This window comes from Pantherophis guttatus, chromosome 1 (genome assembly GCF_059756535.1).
Source record: "Pantherophis guttatus breed Tessera chromosome 1, ASM5975653v1, whole genome shotgun sequence".
Lineage (NCBI taxonomy): Eukaryota > Metazoa > Chordata > Lepidosauria > Squamata > Colubridae > Pantherophis > Pantherophis guttatus.
This window is the reverse complement of record NC_142063.1, coordinates 329,297,651-329,311,568: the sequence shown is the minus strand read 5'-3', so window position 1 is coordinate 329,311,568 and position 13,918 is coordinate 329,297,651. Positions and strand designations below refer to the sequence as shown.

The following is a 13,918-nucleotide window of genomic DNA, read 5'->3' as shown; positions in this document are numbered from 1 at the left end:
CACCTTTCGGACAACCATGACCTGGATGACTGAGAATCTCCATAGACTCAAACAGGTCCTGATCCTTTCACATTATAAGGTTCTCGACTTACATCTGTCTGTTTAGTGACCAAAGTTACAAGAGCACTGAAAAAAGTGACTTACAACTGGTCCTTGAATTTATGATGACTGCAGCATCCCCACAATCACATGATTAAAATTTGGCCACTTAGCAACCAGCACATATTTATCATGGTTGCAGCGTTCTGGGTTCATGTGATCACTATTTGCAGATTTCTCAGCCAGTTTCCAACAAATGATGACAATGGGGGAAGCCAGATTCACCAAGTGAAGCCTTGTGATTCATTTAACAATTACAGTGATTCACTTAGCAATCATGACAAAAAAAAGTCATAAAAATCAGGCATAACTTGCCTAACAATCACCTTGTTTAAGCAATGGAAATTCTGGTTCAAATTGTGGTTGTAAACAGACGTTTTCAGGGAAACATCCCAAGTCAAAGAGTCGGCATAGAAAGCCCCAGAGTCCGTTGTTGGTCTTTTCAGTTAAAAAGAGCAAGTGAGCAGTGATAGGCAAGGCTTTTGTCTACTGAGCTCCTGGGGAGTTGCTGTCAATGAAAGAAACTTATAGGCTAACTTAGTAAAAGGCATCTTAACATGTGTTAATGAAGCACATTTATTTTAATGCTTTACCTTGTTTTTAGGAAGTGTCGGAAATCCTCTAATTTCCATTTGTCATAGCTCTCAAATCTTTTGAAATGCTCATCTGCATGAAATTTATCTGAAGAGGAATTGTAAGCAAATACCAGTCCGCATCGGGCTCCAATTGCTCCTCTCCGCACCTGTGAGGTAAAAAAAAGGATGCTTAGTGTTGCACAAACCAAAAAGAGAAAAATTAAATGTCTCTTCTGAGATTAGCTCATATAAATTCCATATAACCTTATTCTATGTAAATAATACTCTTCTCAACTTTCAAATTGATTTGATGCATTATCTAACTCATTCATAAAAGTAGAGGATACAGATATTCACTGCTTGTTAATTTCATCCTCCTCCTTCTCATGATTTTAGCCACTGTCTATCCACTGCAGGATGAAGGCCTCTTCCGCATGCTTTCAATTATTCGGTCCTGAGCTTTCTTTTGACAATTGGGCCCACAATACTTGCTGATATCGTCAATTGTTTTAGGTCTCTTTTGTGGATGCTTTTTATTAAGAGCGCTTCTATGACTGCCTTGGTCCACCTGCCATCAGTTCTTCTTGCTATGTGACCAGCCCATTTCCATCTCAATTCTTAAACAAATTATTATTATTATGGGTTCCTTACTTCAAAAAACCTAATTCCTATTGTTAATATTTTATTGTTTGAAATATATGTTATACAAACTTGTTTTCCCCATTTTTTAACAATCAGGCTAAACTTTAAAGCTTACAAGAAGCTAAGTGAGCAAAACTTTATTTTACTGATAAAGACCATGCAATTAAAAGCAAAACGAAGAGATTCACAAAGAATATTTAAGAAGCACATTCAGACCTTTATTCTGATTTGTGTGACCTGGAAGGCTGATTCTGTCCCAGTTGAGAGAATGATGCTGGCCTGTCTTTTTCCGGTCTCTGTCAGGAAGCCTTTGGATAAAGCGGAATATGAAACAACTTATCTGGAATGTTCAGAACAAACTTTTCCACCTTGATACATGTTTGCTTGAAACTGTGCAATTGGTGTGCACATTAATTAAAACTTAATTGTGTCTAAGAATTAAGTTCGCAATTTGAGTGTGCTCTTGGAACTTGCTTTACTCCTGATGACTGGCTAGGGTATAAAATGCAAAGATGATCCTCACTTAATGACCACTCATTCAGTGACTATTCAAACTTACAACAGCACCAAACAAATGATACATGATCAGTCCTCAAAGTTCTGGGTGGACGTATGTTATGTGATCAATATCTCGGTGCTCGGTGACTGATTCACATTTACAACATCACAAGTGTCTCATGGTCATGTGATCACTGTTTGTGACCTTGACTGCTTACTTCCAACAAGCAAAATTAATGGGGGAAACCAGTAGGAGGTTGCAAATGGCAGCTATGTGATGTTGCAGGAATTGCCTAACAGCAGCAACCGTAAGTTGTGTCACTAAGCAGCATGGTCATGTGCAGTTGTGCTTTATGAGTGTGTCACTTAGTGATGGAAATTCCAGTCCCAATTGCTGTTGTTGACCGAGGACTACTTGTATTTCAAGCCAGTTACACATGCCCAGTTCTACTGCAATATGCTGAATATGGAATTGGCTCTGAAGAACATCTAAAAGCTTTTGGTTGTTCATAACATGTCTGAGAAAATGCTTTAAAAATGCCTATTATTTGGCATATTGCTTTTGTTTCCAGCCTCAATTCAAATTGCCAGCTTTTACCACCATAATACTGAATAGTTTATGATAAGTGAAAACCACTTTCTACCGTGATGATGGCTGTCTTGTGGAAATGTCACACATTTGTATTGTTGTTTGATATCATTGCTCTTTTCTGTTTATTGGGCTTTTAATTTTCTGAATCACTGTTTTATTGTACGGCACTTTGATATCTCTGTCTGAGGCAGAAGAGCAAGATGGATATGTTTTTACTGAGTTGAAAATGAGAATCAAAGGAGGACCTTACCATCTCCTGTCCATGGTTCCACGAGCATATTTTCAGGTCCTGATTTGTCTTCCTTCCCTTTGACATCACAAGCTTGCAGAGTTAGCTGCAGGGCTGTTCCTAGAAAAAGCAGAGAAGCTTTATGAAGAGACAGAGGGTGCCCAATTGAGTCGAACTGAACAGAGTGGGATGAGAAAGAATAACCTCTACTCTTTCAGCTTCAGTTCACAAGGATGACTCCAGGTCCAACATTTACAAGCAGAAGTATGTGATTGAAAGAAAAACTTAAAATTTATTCTGCCCAATATATTTTCAACAGTACAAATGCTGCATTATACTGAAGATTCAAGAAACACTTATACAGGTAGTCCTTGACTTATGCCCATAACTGAGTGCAAAATTTCCATTGCTCAGCAAGATAGTTGTTAAGTGAATTTTGCACCATTTTGCAACCTTTCTTGCCACAGTTAAGTGAATGACTGAAATTGTTAAATTAGTAACACAGTTGCTAAGTGAATCTGGTTTCCCCATTGACTTGGCTTGTCAGAAGGTTGCAAAAGGTAATCACGTGACACTGGCACACTGCAACCGTCCTAAGTACATGTCAGTTGCCAAACAGCCAAATTTTGATCACATGACCATAAGGATAGTGCAACGATCGTAAATGTGAAAAATGGCTATAAATCAATTTTTTTCAGTGCCATTTAAGTGCAAACGGTCACTTAAATGAATTGTTGTAAGTCGAGGAGTACACGTGTGCTCTTCTAGTAAGCTGTTAAATTGAGTGAAACAAAGGGAGGTAAATAACTGGGGTTATTTTCCCACAACAGATGCTGTGGGAAATAATCAACTTCAGGGGAAAATGGGGAGGAGAATCAGTACGGATTTGCATGCAAAAGACTGAATTAAATTCTACTACTATAATAAAATTATTTGGCCGAGTCACTGCTCAGAAACATCCTGATCGCTTGACTCCATGAAAGTCAGCGTAGCACAGAGCTTAAGATGTTCAACTGGGATCAGAATCATTTGGGGGCTTGAGAAAAGAGTGGAAAAGGGGTTAGAGCTTCTGAGAGGCAACCCTCTTTCGTTCTCATCCTTAAACCTCCCAACACGAGGGGGGGGGCACACAAAATAACACTCATGATACTTAGCACAAAAATGGCTTTCATGGTTGTAGGAAATGGGAGTATTAAAGATGGGAATAGAAATGACTCGACTTTCAGAGGCCTCCCACATTCATTCCCACCTTTAATTTGCTCCCAAATATTGCACCATACAGTATAAAGTGGGCCATCTTGACACTGGATATCATCAGTATAATCTCAGAGATGTGTGGGATGCTGGAAAACCTCAGGTGGCCTGTAGGCTGCCTCCCTAGTGTTGTGGCTTATGGAAGGCTAGCAGAGAAACAAAACAAACTCCTGGTGGCAACAATAGGTTATCTGCTAAAGTTTGGCACAGAGTGGACTAAACATCCCCAAGCCCAAAGTTTCCAGCGATGGTTACCATATTTGTAGAGCAGGTTTTGCCTGACTGTAGCCATGGAAGTAATGAGAGAAGCAGCCTTATAAGTAGTTTCCAAGTGGCCAGCAATTGTGCAAAGTGAATTCAACACTTTGGTCAGGCTCCCTCTGGCCAGAGAAAAAGCTAGCAGCGTAAGTTCTACTTCTGGAGAGGCACAATAACTGGAATGAAAAAAGAAAGTTTAAATTTAAAAAAACTTGCAGTTTATTCTACCTTGCCACCATCCTCCCCCTTTTTATATTCTAGCTTAACTCTTATCATACCTGGTAATTCCCAGGAGAAAATTGTCCACTTCTTCCAAAACATTGGAAGATAAGAAACTTGAAATGTCTGTGGAGCCTGGAGACAGAGACAGAGGTGGCATATGCTGCAATGCCTTCCTAGAGGGGAAGGGAAAGAAGGCCATCAGTAATTCCCTCAAGCCCATCACAAAAAGACAGCCACAATGGATAATATTTGCCAAGAATCTGGCAACAAAGGAACAAGGGACTTAATTACATTTGCCTTTACTTTGTGTTTTAGCAACCTCTGCTTGTTTTTAGCCATTCAGATTCCTGAAAGCAGATTGTTAATGAATACTCAGACACTTGCCCTATAAGAGGCTCAATCATGAGACCTTATTCTACAGAGAATTCAAGGAAATTAATTTCTATGAGAAACAAAAACATCCCAGCTTGCAATCAAATTGGTTTAATCCATGTCATCCAGTCCTGTGATGTACTTCTTAGTATTTTCCTGAAGGTGCATTTAAAAATTGGCTGATCATCAACATAGTTATCTAAAAAGTAGCATTTACAGTATATGGATCTTGAATCTTTTGGCTACTAGGCTAGCAGTTAATATTTTTAGGTTGCCTGCAGCTTTTCCTCCACTCCATGGAGGCAGGGAAGAAAGTAGTTAGTGATTAAGTTACCGTATTTTTCAGAGTATAAGATGCACCGGAGTATAAGATGCATCTACCTTTTTTGGCGAGGAAAAGAAGAAAAAGAAATCTCCCTCTACCTCTGCCTCTGTTTGCCTCGTTGCAGCAAACAGCCTGCTTTTCATTTTCTTTTTCAGCATAGCTTGATTAGCACAAGGAAAAAAAATCTGCTCCAGCAATTTACTTCTTTGCAGCAAGCAGCAGAGCGCTGCGCAAAACAGCTGAGAGTCGGGAGGCTGATCCAATCAACTTGTACTAATTAGGCTGTGCTGAAGCTGAAAGGAACTGTTTTTTCTTGCTGTTTGCTTGCAAGGAGGTAACTGCTGCGAGGCAGAGGCCAAAGGGTGGGGGCCAGTGGGTGGGCGGGGTTACATTCGGTGTATAAGACACACCTAAATTTTCACCCCCTTTTAGGGGGGAAAAAGGTGCGTCTTATACTCCGAAAAATACTGTAATTTCATAACTTTATACAATTTTATTTTTGAAAGTAATAGCTTACAGTTTTTAAACTGTTTTTGAGTTTTAACTTTCATTATGATGCATAAAATAATAAAGCATTTTAAAATTACTTAAAAACCATCATTCCAAATGGACACTTTATTTCATGAGTTGCATTGCTTCTAAGGCAGACAAACCAGCAAAGGATAAGGTATCTGATTTTCCTATCTTGTATTTTGTACAAGAGCAGTTAGATATTGCCTGCTTCATTTTGAAGCATGTTTATACTACATTAATAAAAGTGAAGCATGTATTTATAAAATTTATAGGCTGTAGGACTATGGGCAGCAGGAAATTGTTCCAAATCAACAAAGTTTTTTTATCATATTTTATATTTTAAAATCAACGTTTTTAAATCAGTTTTTTGCATTCCTGGATTAAATATATTTATATACTGTTATTCAAAGTTCCAAACATAAACTGCAGAGCAACCTTTTTCACCTGAATCCCCTCTAGATAAGTGAACCAATTTCCATATTTTCTTAGCCAGCATGATTACTGCTGAGAGTTAAAGCCTGGCAGGTGCCAAATTTAGGAAGGCTGACCTGGCTGAATACCAAGGTTAAATGTGAATATGGATGAATATTGTTCTTTAATGCTATAAAGGAATATACAAGAAGGTATGTTCACACTACAAAACAGAAAAGTGATTTAAGGAGAGTTAACATGCTGAAAGAGGAAAGAACTTACTGGGTATTTTGCAGAATAGCATGAACAATCGCAGGGTTGGTTTCCATAGATGCTGTGACCAGAGAGGTCAAAAGTGACCAGTACCAGATTGCTGAAGCATCACATACAGAGACACAGTCTTTTTTCACTCTTTGGTACCCAATAGCCCTGAGACCATGAATTCTTGTGTCACATCCATCACTAAGGCAACGCTTGATGTTAATCTGTACATCTGTCAAGAATATCAAACAAAGGTAATTTCTTCCACTCAAGGGCCAAACTGAAAATTTCAGAAGCCAGTCAGTTCTTGATATGCCATTTAAGAACAGCTTTGAAGGCACATAGCTACACAATTAAATTAATCTTTCAACAACTTTCTGAAGATCCTCTGCAAGACAGTTTGTATGGGGAATGTGAAAGATAAGAGTGTGCTCCTGAAGCAGTGGGAAAAATTGATAATTTAGAAAAAGTAAATGCCTAGCCATTTTCATAATCAGGTTACAATGGGAAAACTACACATCTTTGTTGTTGTAGTAATAGTAATTTATTTCTCAGAAGTCATTCTAAATATTGATTTCTAATAATTTCTCATGCCAAGAGTAATGAATAGATGCTTTCATAGGAAGCACCAGAGAAATAAGTAACCTCTTGCCAGCTCAAAAAGATATCAATTGAAAACTATACTAGACTCTTTTAGAATCATGACCTTGAAAGGACTAGACTATGAATCTTTTAACAGTGGGAAAGCAAGCAAGTTAAATGCAAGCAAACACTGCAGCATCATCTCCAGCAGGGCACATCTGTATCAGTACATGTGCTGAACACAAACACTCAACCTCCCCCGGTGAATTTAAATGGAAAAAGATATGATTTAAGAGCAAAAAAGCAAAGGAAACCTACATAGTTCCCATGTCTGTCAAATGTAACAGTTTTAAATGGCCAGCAATACTCCTGTGACAATGTCAGTTCTGGTTTTGGGGCTTTGGAGAATTGCAAAATGGCATTCCATAACCTAACTGGATTAATACAAATTCAATCATCTGGTATATCCTTCTGAACGAGTCTATTGAAATAAAAAGCACAACACCCGACAATTTCAACAAATGAATGTCCCAGCACCATGAGAACAACTCCTATGATACCATGATAACTTAGTAGGAACTAAGTTCTGCCACTTGAGGCTGATGTATCTTATGTTGGAGTTCTAAAAAAAAAAAAAAAAAAAAAAGAGGGGGGAAAACCAGAACAAGTAATTCACCATCTCTGACTTATTAGAGCATTATTTCTTCTCAATGATTATAAGGTTGGAGTTCAGAACTCAATTGCCAAAATTAAGAATAAATTCCTACATCTAAGTAATCAATCAAATTTACAAGGAATTAAGACAGTATATTATATCAACAGCAAAACTGCTAAAGTAGTTACTTAGGGGGAGAAATAAAACCAGAAATTACAAAGGGAAGTAGAATTCCATTTGGATCGGGATACAAGTCAACCTGCACTATTTTTTCTGATCCAATTACCTTCCCTCAAACTATTAATCACAGAGGAAAGTATACACCCAGCAATAATGCATTGGGGTGGGGAGATACTGTAATAGCATAGTTTTTAAAAAATGGCAGAAGGGAACAGAATGGATTGGCCTCCATTATTCCTATTCCTAAACATTATCACTGTTTAATTATTCTGAAACAGGGCTCCATTACCACCACAACTGTTTTAAAGTGAAAACTTTTCTTAGACAAACCCAAGAAATACTCCACATAATGTAATTCTTTCAGTCCTATCATATCTACTCCAGTGGGGTTTTTCTTGTCTCTGATCTCACGGACTGATTCTGAACACTGCTGATCTACCCAGCCTAGGCAACAATTTCATGATTTAAAAAAAAAGGATTTTGTTTTGATTGTCACTGCCAGCATATATATTTAAGGGTTAGTTATAATTACGATACATGACTATTGCCCAAAGAGAAATTTTAGTGATTCCTGAAATATTGTAGGCATATTCACACAATCAAGAATTGAGACAAATAACTGAGATCTGTAATCAATATAGGTCTAAATCTAAAAAGTGATCCTGTTTAGTGCTGATTGACCTTGAAAACCTAAAAGTTCAGAGTTCAAAGGAGGGAGATTTCAAAAAAGAACAGGAGAAAGTGCTGTCACCCTCTTCTTACGGTATGAAACATACGAGAGAAACCCAAACGTATTTAAGTGCAGGAAATTTTCCTCCTTATAACAAACTGGTACATCAACATTCTGTACATACTGGAAAGTTCCAAATAATTTTTGAGTTTTTTCTTATTTTTAGATATGTGTACATACGTATGCATATAGAGTCCTGAGTATAACCTTATTTGGGTATTATAAAATCCAGAGTAGCTCTTGTGTCTGTGCTCCCAATAATCTATGCCCTGTCTCCACTGAAATCATTTCTTACTATTAAAGTGCCTGCTTATGTAAAATAATCTTATTTTTAGGTGGCCCTATTCCATTTCTACACAAATAAACAGCCAAAGATTCAAGGCTGCTGTTTGCACAGATAATGATGCTTGCAATGGACCAAACTACAATCTCAGGACAGAATTCTAAGAAATAAGTATTTTTGTAAGTTTATAGGTGCTACGAACGGATGAAGGTTCTGCTAGGAAGAAACATATTTGTAATTAAAGTATCTGATGGAAGAGGTGGTGAACACATTGTCATCTCTCGATTAAGAGATTTTTTTACATCTGTATGTCTATCTCCTACTTGTGAGAAGCTCCCTCCCCTTTCCTCTCAGGTTCTTCAGAAAAGAAACTATTTTATATTTTACAGGCTCCTTTTTTAAAGAAAGCAACACGCAGCTACAGTATTTCCTGAAAAAAACCAACATGACCACAAGAGAAAAAAGATTTTGAGGACAGTCTCTTTTTCATTCTAAAAAGCCAACAGGAGATGGTGGTTGCAATTTCTTTAAAAGCCCAATTTGCAGAAAGACTCAACTACCACTAACTTCCTTCTCAACAAACAGAAAGAAAGATTTTTCTCTATCAAAACTGTTAACAAAGTATCTGTTGGACCTCATTGCTCTTGCCTGCAAAACTCCAAAAAACGGAAGAGAGAAAATGTACCCATAGCTTCCTACCAGGGGTGAAATTCACATACCTTCCCTACCGGTTCGCAAATGTGCATGCAAAGCCTTCTGCGCATGCGCAGAGGCTGAAAATTGTTGCAAAAAAAAGGGACGTCATGACGTCCACACGGGTGGGCAGGGCTTCACACAGTCGGCCCTACCGAATCGCGCAATCTCGTAGGAACCGGCTGAATTTCACCCCTGCTCTCTACCTTCTGCAAAGAAAAGGAATGGCAGATTGGCACATCTGATGCTTCTGAAAAGGCTAACCTTATAGGGATAAAACCATCTCTTTTCTCCATGGAGAAGCTTCCTCAGGTTCCACATTTGCAGAGAGCTGCAGCAGTGCCTTGCTGCTTCTATCTCCTTCAAACTTTTAATAAAAAAGAAATATGTTCTTTCTCATAGAGAAAGCCAGGGTGAAGAAAAGAGTGATTTTTCTCATTCAGCTTTAGTAAATAACAGCAATGGATGCTTGCACCTTCTTTAAAAGCACATCAAATATAACTTCCTTCCTGAAGTTCCCTACATATTCCTATTCAGGGATAGGAAAAGTAAGCCACAACACAAATAATGTATTTGCAATTATATTCCTATAATTTGGTAGAAAAAGGAGTATTTTAAAACCTGCAAACTTGTTTGCAAAGTTCTCCCTTTAGCTTCCAAGTCATTCAGTAATTTACTTAAAATTTTTAAAAAATCAACAGCAAAAAAAAAAGCCAATTGTATTGTTATTGACTCACACATCTGACTAATGTTAGCGTTTTCCAACAATGTCACGTATCCAGTAACATTGCTGGGAATGTGAACATCTCGGACCTCCTGGAGATTGTTGGGAGTCCTTCCAACTGCTACTGTAATTTGCTGGGGCATGTAACTCTGGTCGTTTGCCGCGACAGCAATGGAGAGGTGCCTCAGAATGACATCTGGTTTCATCTTTAAACTGCAAGGCAGAAAGAAAGAGTTTATTTATCAACTGCAACCATAGCGGCCTCATTGGCTCACAAAGTAAGAATATATGCAATGAAATATAAAAACACAAACACAGGACAATTAAGGTGTGATGACACAACACTGTTATAGAAACTTTTAATACAAGCATTATTCATGAAAACATGAAGAAACCAAGAGGAATGCCTTCAATACTCACATTTCTCAGCAACCAAAACAAAAATAGGTTCAACTGTAGTCTACTTGACAGAAAATAGCATACTATAGCAAGTATGACTATATCATTTGATAGGCTTATATTTCATGAGAAAGATAAAACAATTTTCCATTTCAATGAATCTTGATAAAACAAAAGACTGCAACATTTGGCTGCATTCCTAGTTATATTGCTACAGATATAAATATATATAGAGAGATATATAAACCAGGGGTGTCAACTGAAGGCTCCCTTGAGGGCCGCCCTGGAAACAGTGAAGGAAGGACTGGCCAGTGAAAGCGGAGCACCTCCTGCAACCCTCTGCCAGCAAAAACAGAACTTGCTCCGTTTTCGCTGACAGAGCACTCAGGCCACCACAAGTGCCCCCAATGTGATGTCGAGCTGGCCACAACCAAGCTGGCCATGTCCACCTCCCCCCCAAGGTCAAACACAACCCTGATGCAGCCCTCAATGAATTCAATTGACACCCCTGATATAGACTGATTGTGCTGGATGGTTTTATCTTGGCTGTTGTGTTTTTGTTTTTTATATTATGATGTTTTTAACTGTTTTAATTTCTTGTCAGTTGCCTAAAGTCATATATTTGAGATGGGTTGCCATATAAATTGAAGGAACATATACACACTTAACAAGAAATAAAATTCCATTTACCTAAAACAGGTTATCAGAGATGCATAGAATTGCGTTGTAGATTGATAAAAGCTACATGTTTAAAGGATCTTTTAAAAATTCCAAATGTGTGTTAGCCATATGTTGTTATGTTTGTATATCCAGTCATTAACCCTGGTCTTTTAACACACTGCTTTTATCCAGGCATTTTTACTGTTTTTATTTTAAAATATTTTTATCATTTTTATTCTATTAAATTATTTGTAATATATACCATATATGTGCATATAATATATACTACACAAAATCTAGCTAAAAATTCAATTTTCTCTGATACAAGAAGGCATGATTCTGAAGACTGTGAAGAGAGAAAAGATTTTTCCCTTTAAAAAAAGGTTTCTCTTATGCAAATTTAACATATAATTTAACATTTATCATTGAAACATTTATCATTTAACATATCATAACATTTAACATATCAAGCAATCAATTAATAGTCCTGAATGATAATCATAGTATGCTATTTCAAATCCATCAATCGGTATAAGAGAAATGCTTTTTGGTTTTTTTGGCCATATGTTTTAAGTATATGCCAGCATTAGGCTGGGGACAGGCCCAATTTATGAGTATTATACAAACTTGGCTGGTTAAATGAACACAATCCAGTTGTACCACTCCTAACACCTGGGAGTCTTCTATTAACAGAATTATAAATCAATTTCCATGATAATCAGATTTTATTCTAGCCATTTTAGACAGTTTATTAATATTTAGCAAGAAAGTCTCACCGTATCCAGTGTGATCGAGCACTCCCATCTGATTGCCAGAAGGAGGAAGTTTCTCCATTTGTCATTTTGTCTATATCGGCTGAATTAGAGGAGGTTTCTATATGGGTGTAGCACTTAGAAACTGATTTGAGTTTGTCCAATTCCTGGTTTCCATTTAAATCACTAGGGCTCTCTGTAAAATGATCGGATATAGGGAGAAACAGGAGAATCAGAAGCATTCATTATCAACAGATGTCATTATCAATTTGTATACTGTTTTTCTTTTAAGTGTTAACTTCCTAGAGACATACATTCGAGACATACATTTCAGTAATGGGTTTCAAATCCCATCGCTACCAGTTCGCTTGTGGGTGCGTGATGCTTCTGTGCATGTGCAGAAGCGTCCGGGAGGGTAGGCGGAGCCTCCCGCCACCACTGCTACCGGTTCGCCCGATCCAGGGCGAACCGGTAGCAACCAACCACTGATACATTTGAGATCAGATAGATAGTCCACCGTTCTTTGTGAATGTCTGCTCTCTCCTTTCATGGTGGCTACCTTCAAAATGTGGCACCACAAACTCAGAATACAGTTTGCAAGCCACATTCTAAAGTGTTTAGCTAAAAGCTTATAAAAACTGCATTCTCAGAAATCATAAAATTTACCTCATCCCATAGTGAATAGAACTAAAATTTGAAGAAAAGAATTTCACCCACTCCTGTTTGGTGATTACCGAGCCTGCTACTTCTACATTAATTTTTAATATTTTTCTTGCTTGTGGTTTTTGACATCTGTAGCTGTCTCTATTCAGTTTCATAAAAAAAGAGGGAAGCACTTCTTCCCCAGTTTTGCTGACTAATATGCACTTGTCTGAATAACGAAACAAAAAATCCAAATGAAACTGTTGACTGATTTGAGCAAATCAAATTTACCACACTATTTATGGGCAAAGGAATGTATGGAATAATTTGACTTCAGTTTTTTCAGTGTGAGAAACATTCCTCAATGGTTTCTCAGGAACGGGTCTCTGCTGCAATGAAAGAGCAATTCATTCTTTTCTAAAGTTTTTCAAGAAGGGGAGGAGCAAAGGACAGCACTAGATCCTGGAATAGTTGCTGCTTTGTAGCTTCCTTCATGCTTCAGCCCTAGCATTGTTCTTAAGTAGAAAAGAGAGATGGCCACCAAAATGCTGCAGAACACTTAAGGAAAATTCTGCAAAATGGCCTTTTACTTAGAAGAGGAATGAGAAAGAAATAAACACCTAGAACACTAAGTGGTTTTGGCTCTGCTCCACTTAAAAGCATTCAAATCCACTTTCCTAAATTAACAATTACACAATGCTGCAGCTTGCTTCTTTAGTTGCACAATCCTTCCAGGAAAAGAAGAGCATCAGAGAAAAATAATTCTATAAATATGTTGTAAATCAGGGATCCCCAAATTCTTCAGCTCATCAACCTTTTCATGAATTTTGAGATGGTTCCTTGATGGATGGAAGGCTGAGTCAACCTTGAGCCGATTGAGATTTGAACTTGCAGTAATTGCAAGCAGCAGATGTTAATAACAGTGCTTTAGTCCACTGTACTACAGGCTCTGTTGATACTGGTTGATACTGGGTTGATACTGACCACTATGGGGAATCCTGCTTTAAATCATTGTCTTCGTAAGTATTAGGGGAATTGAAGAAAAGCACATAGGGCAACACACCACTAACTAATTTTATCAAAACCAAATACAAAAGTCAGATTATTATGAATCCCAACTGTCAGCCTGATATTTACTTTGATTACAGGAGAATTTCTAAACAAATTCCTTCTCTCATACAAGCCTGTCTTTTTTGTAATATCAGCATTGGAAGCCTTATTTAGGATGCCACCATGAGATGAAGGACATAGGAGTGAGAACGGGTATGAGTATGTGTATTTCAGTGGTGCATTCCAAATGTAAACGAATCAATTGCAATTGAAATAGATGTTTTTTTGATTGTCAGTTCAATATAGACTGCATTGGT

The 13,918-nt window shown here is 37.7% G+C and overlaps 1 protein-coding gene across 2 annotated transcripts in view; it reads right to left on the bottom strand.

The window, feature by feature from the left end:
* The window catches only part of ZZEF1 (zinc finger ZZ-type and EF-hand domain containing 1), a 77,352-nt gene that overhangs the window by 55,718 nt on the left and 7,716 nt on the right, over window positions 1-13,918 (bottom strand). The window contains exons 4-11 of one of the 2 annotated variants that reach the window (XM_034420908.3): window positions 11,934-12,105; window positions 10,112-10,311; window positions 6,273-6,483; window positions 4,426-4,542; window positions 4,145-4,323; window positions 2,657-2,755; window positions 1,533-1,624; window positions 693-841 (exon numbers count right to left, since the gene is read on the bottom strand). In XM_034420908.3, the coding sequence (XP_034276799.1) occupies window positions 693-841; window positions 1,533-1,624; window positions 2,657-2,755; window positions 4,145-4,323; window positions 4,426-4,542; window positions 6,273-6,483; window positions 10,112-10,311; window positions 11,934-12,105 (1,219 nt within the window). The remainder of the gene's footprint in view (window positions 1-692; window positions 842-1,532; window positions 1,625-2,656; window positions 2,756-4,144; window positions 4,324-4,425; window positions 4,543-6,272; window positions 6,484-10,111; window positions 10,312-11,933; window positions 12,106-13,918) is intronic. The other variant, XM_087889118.1, reaches the window with a different exon arrangement.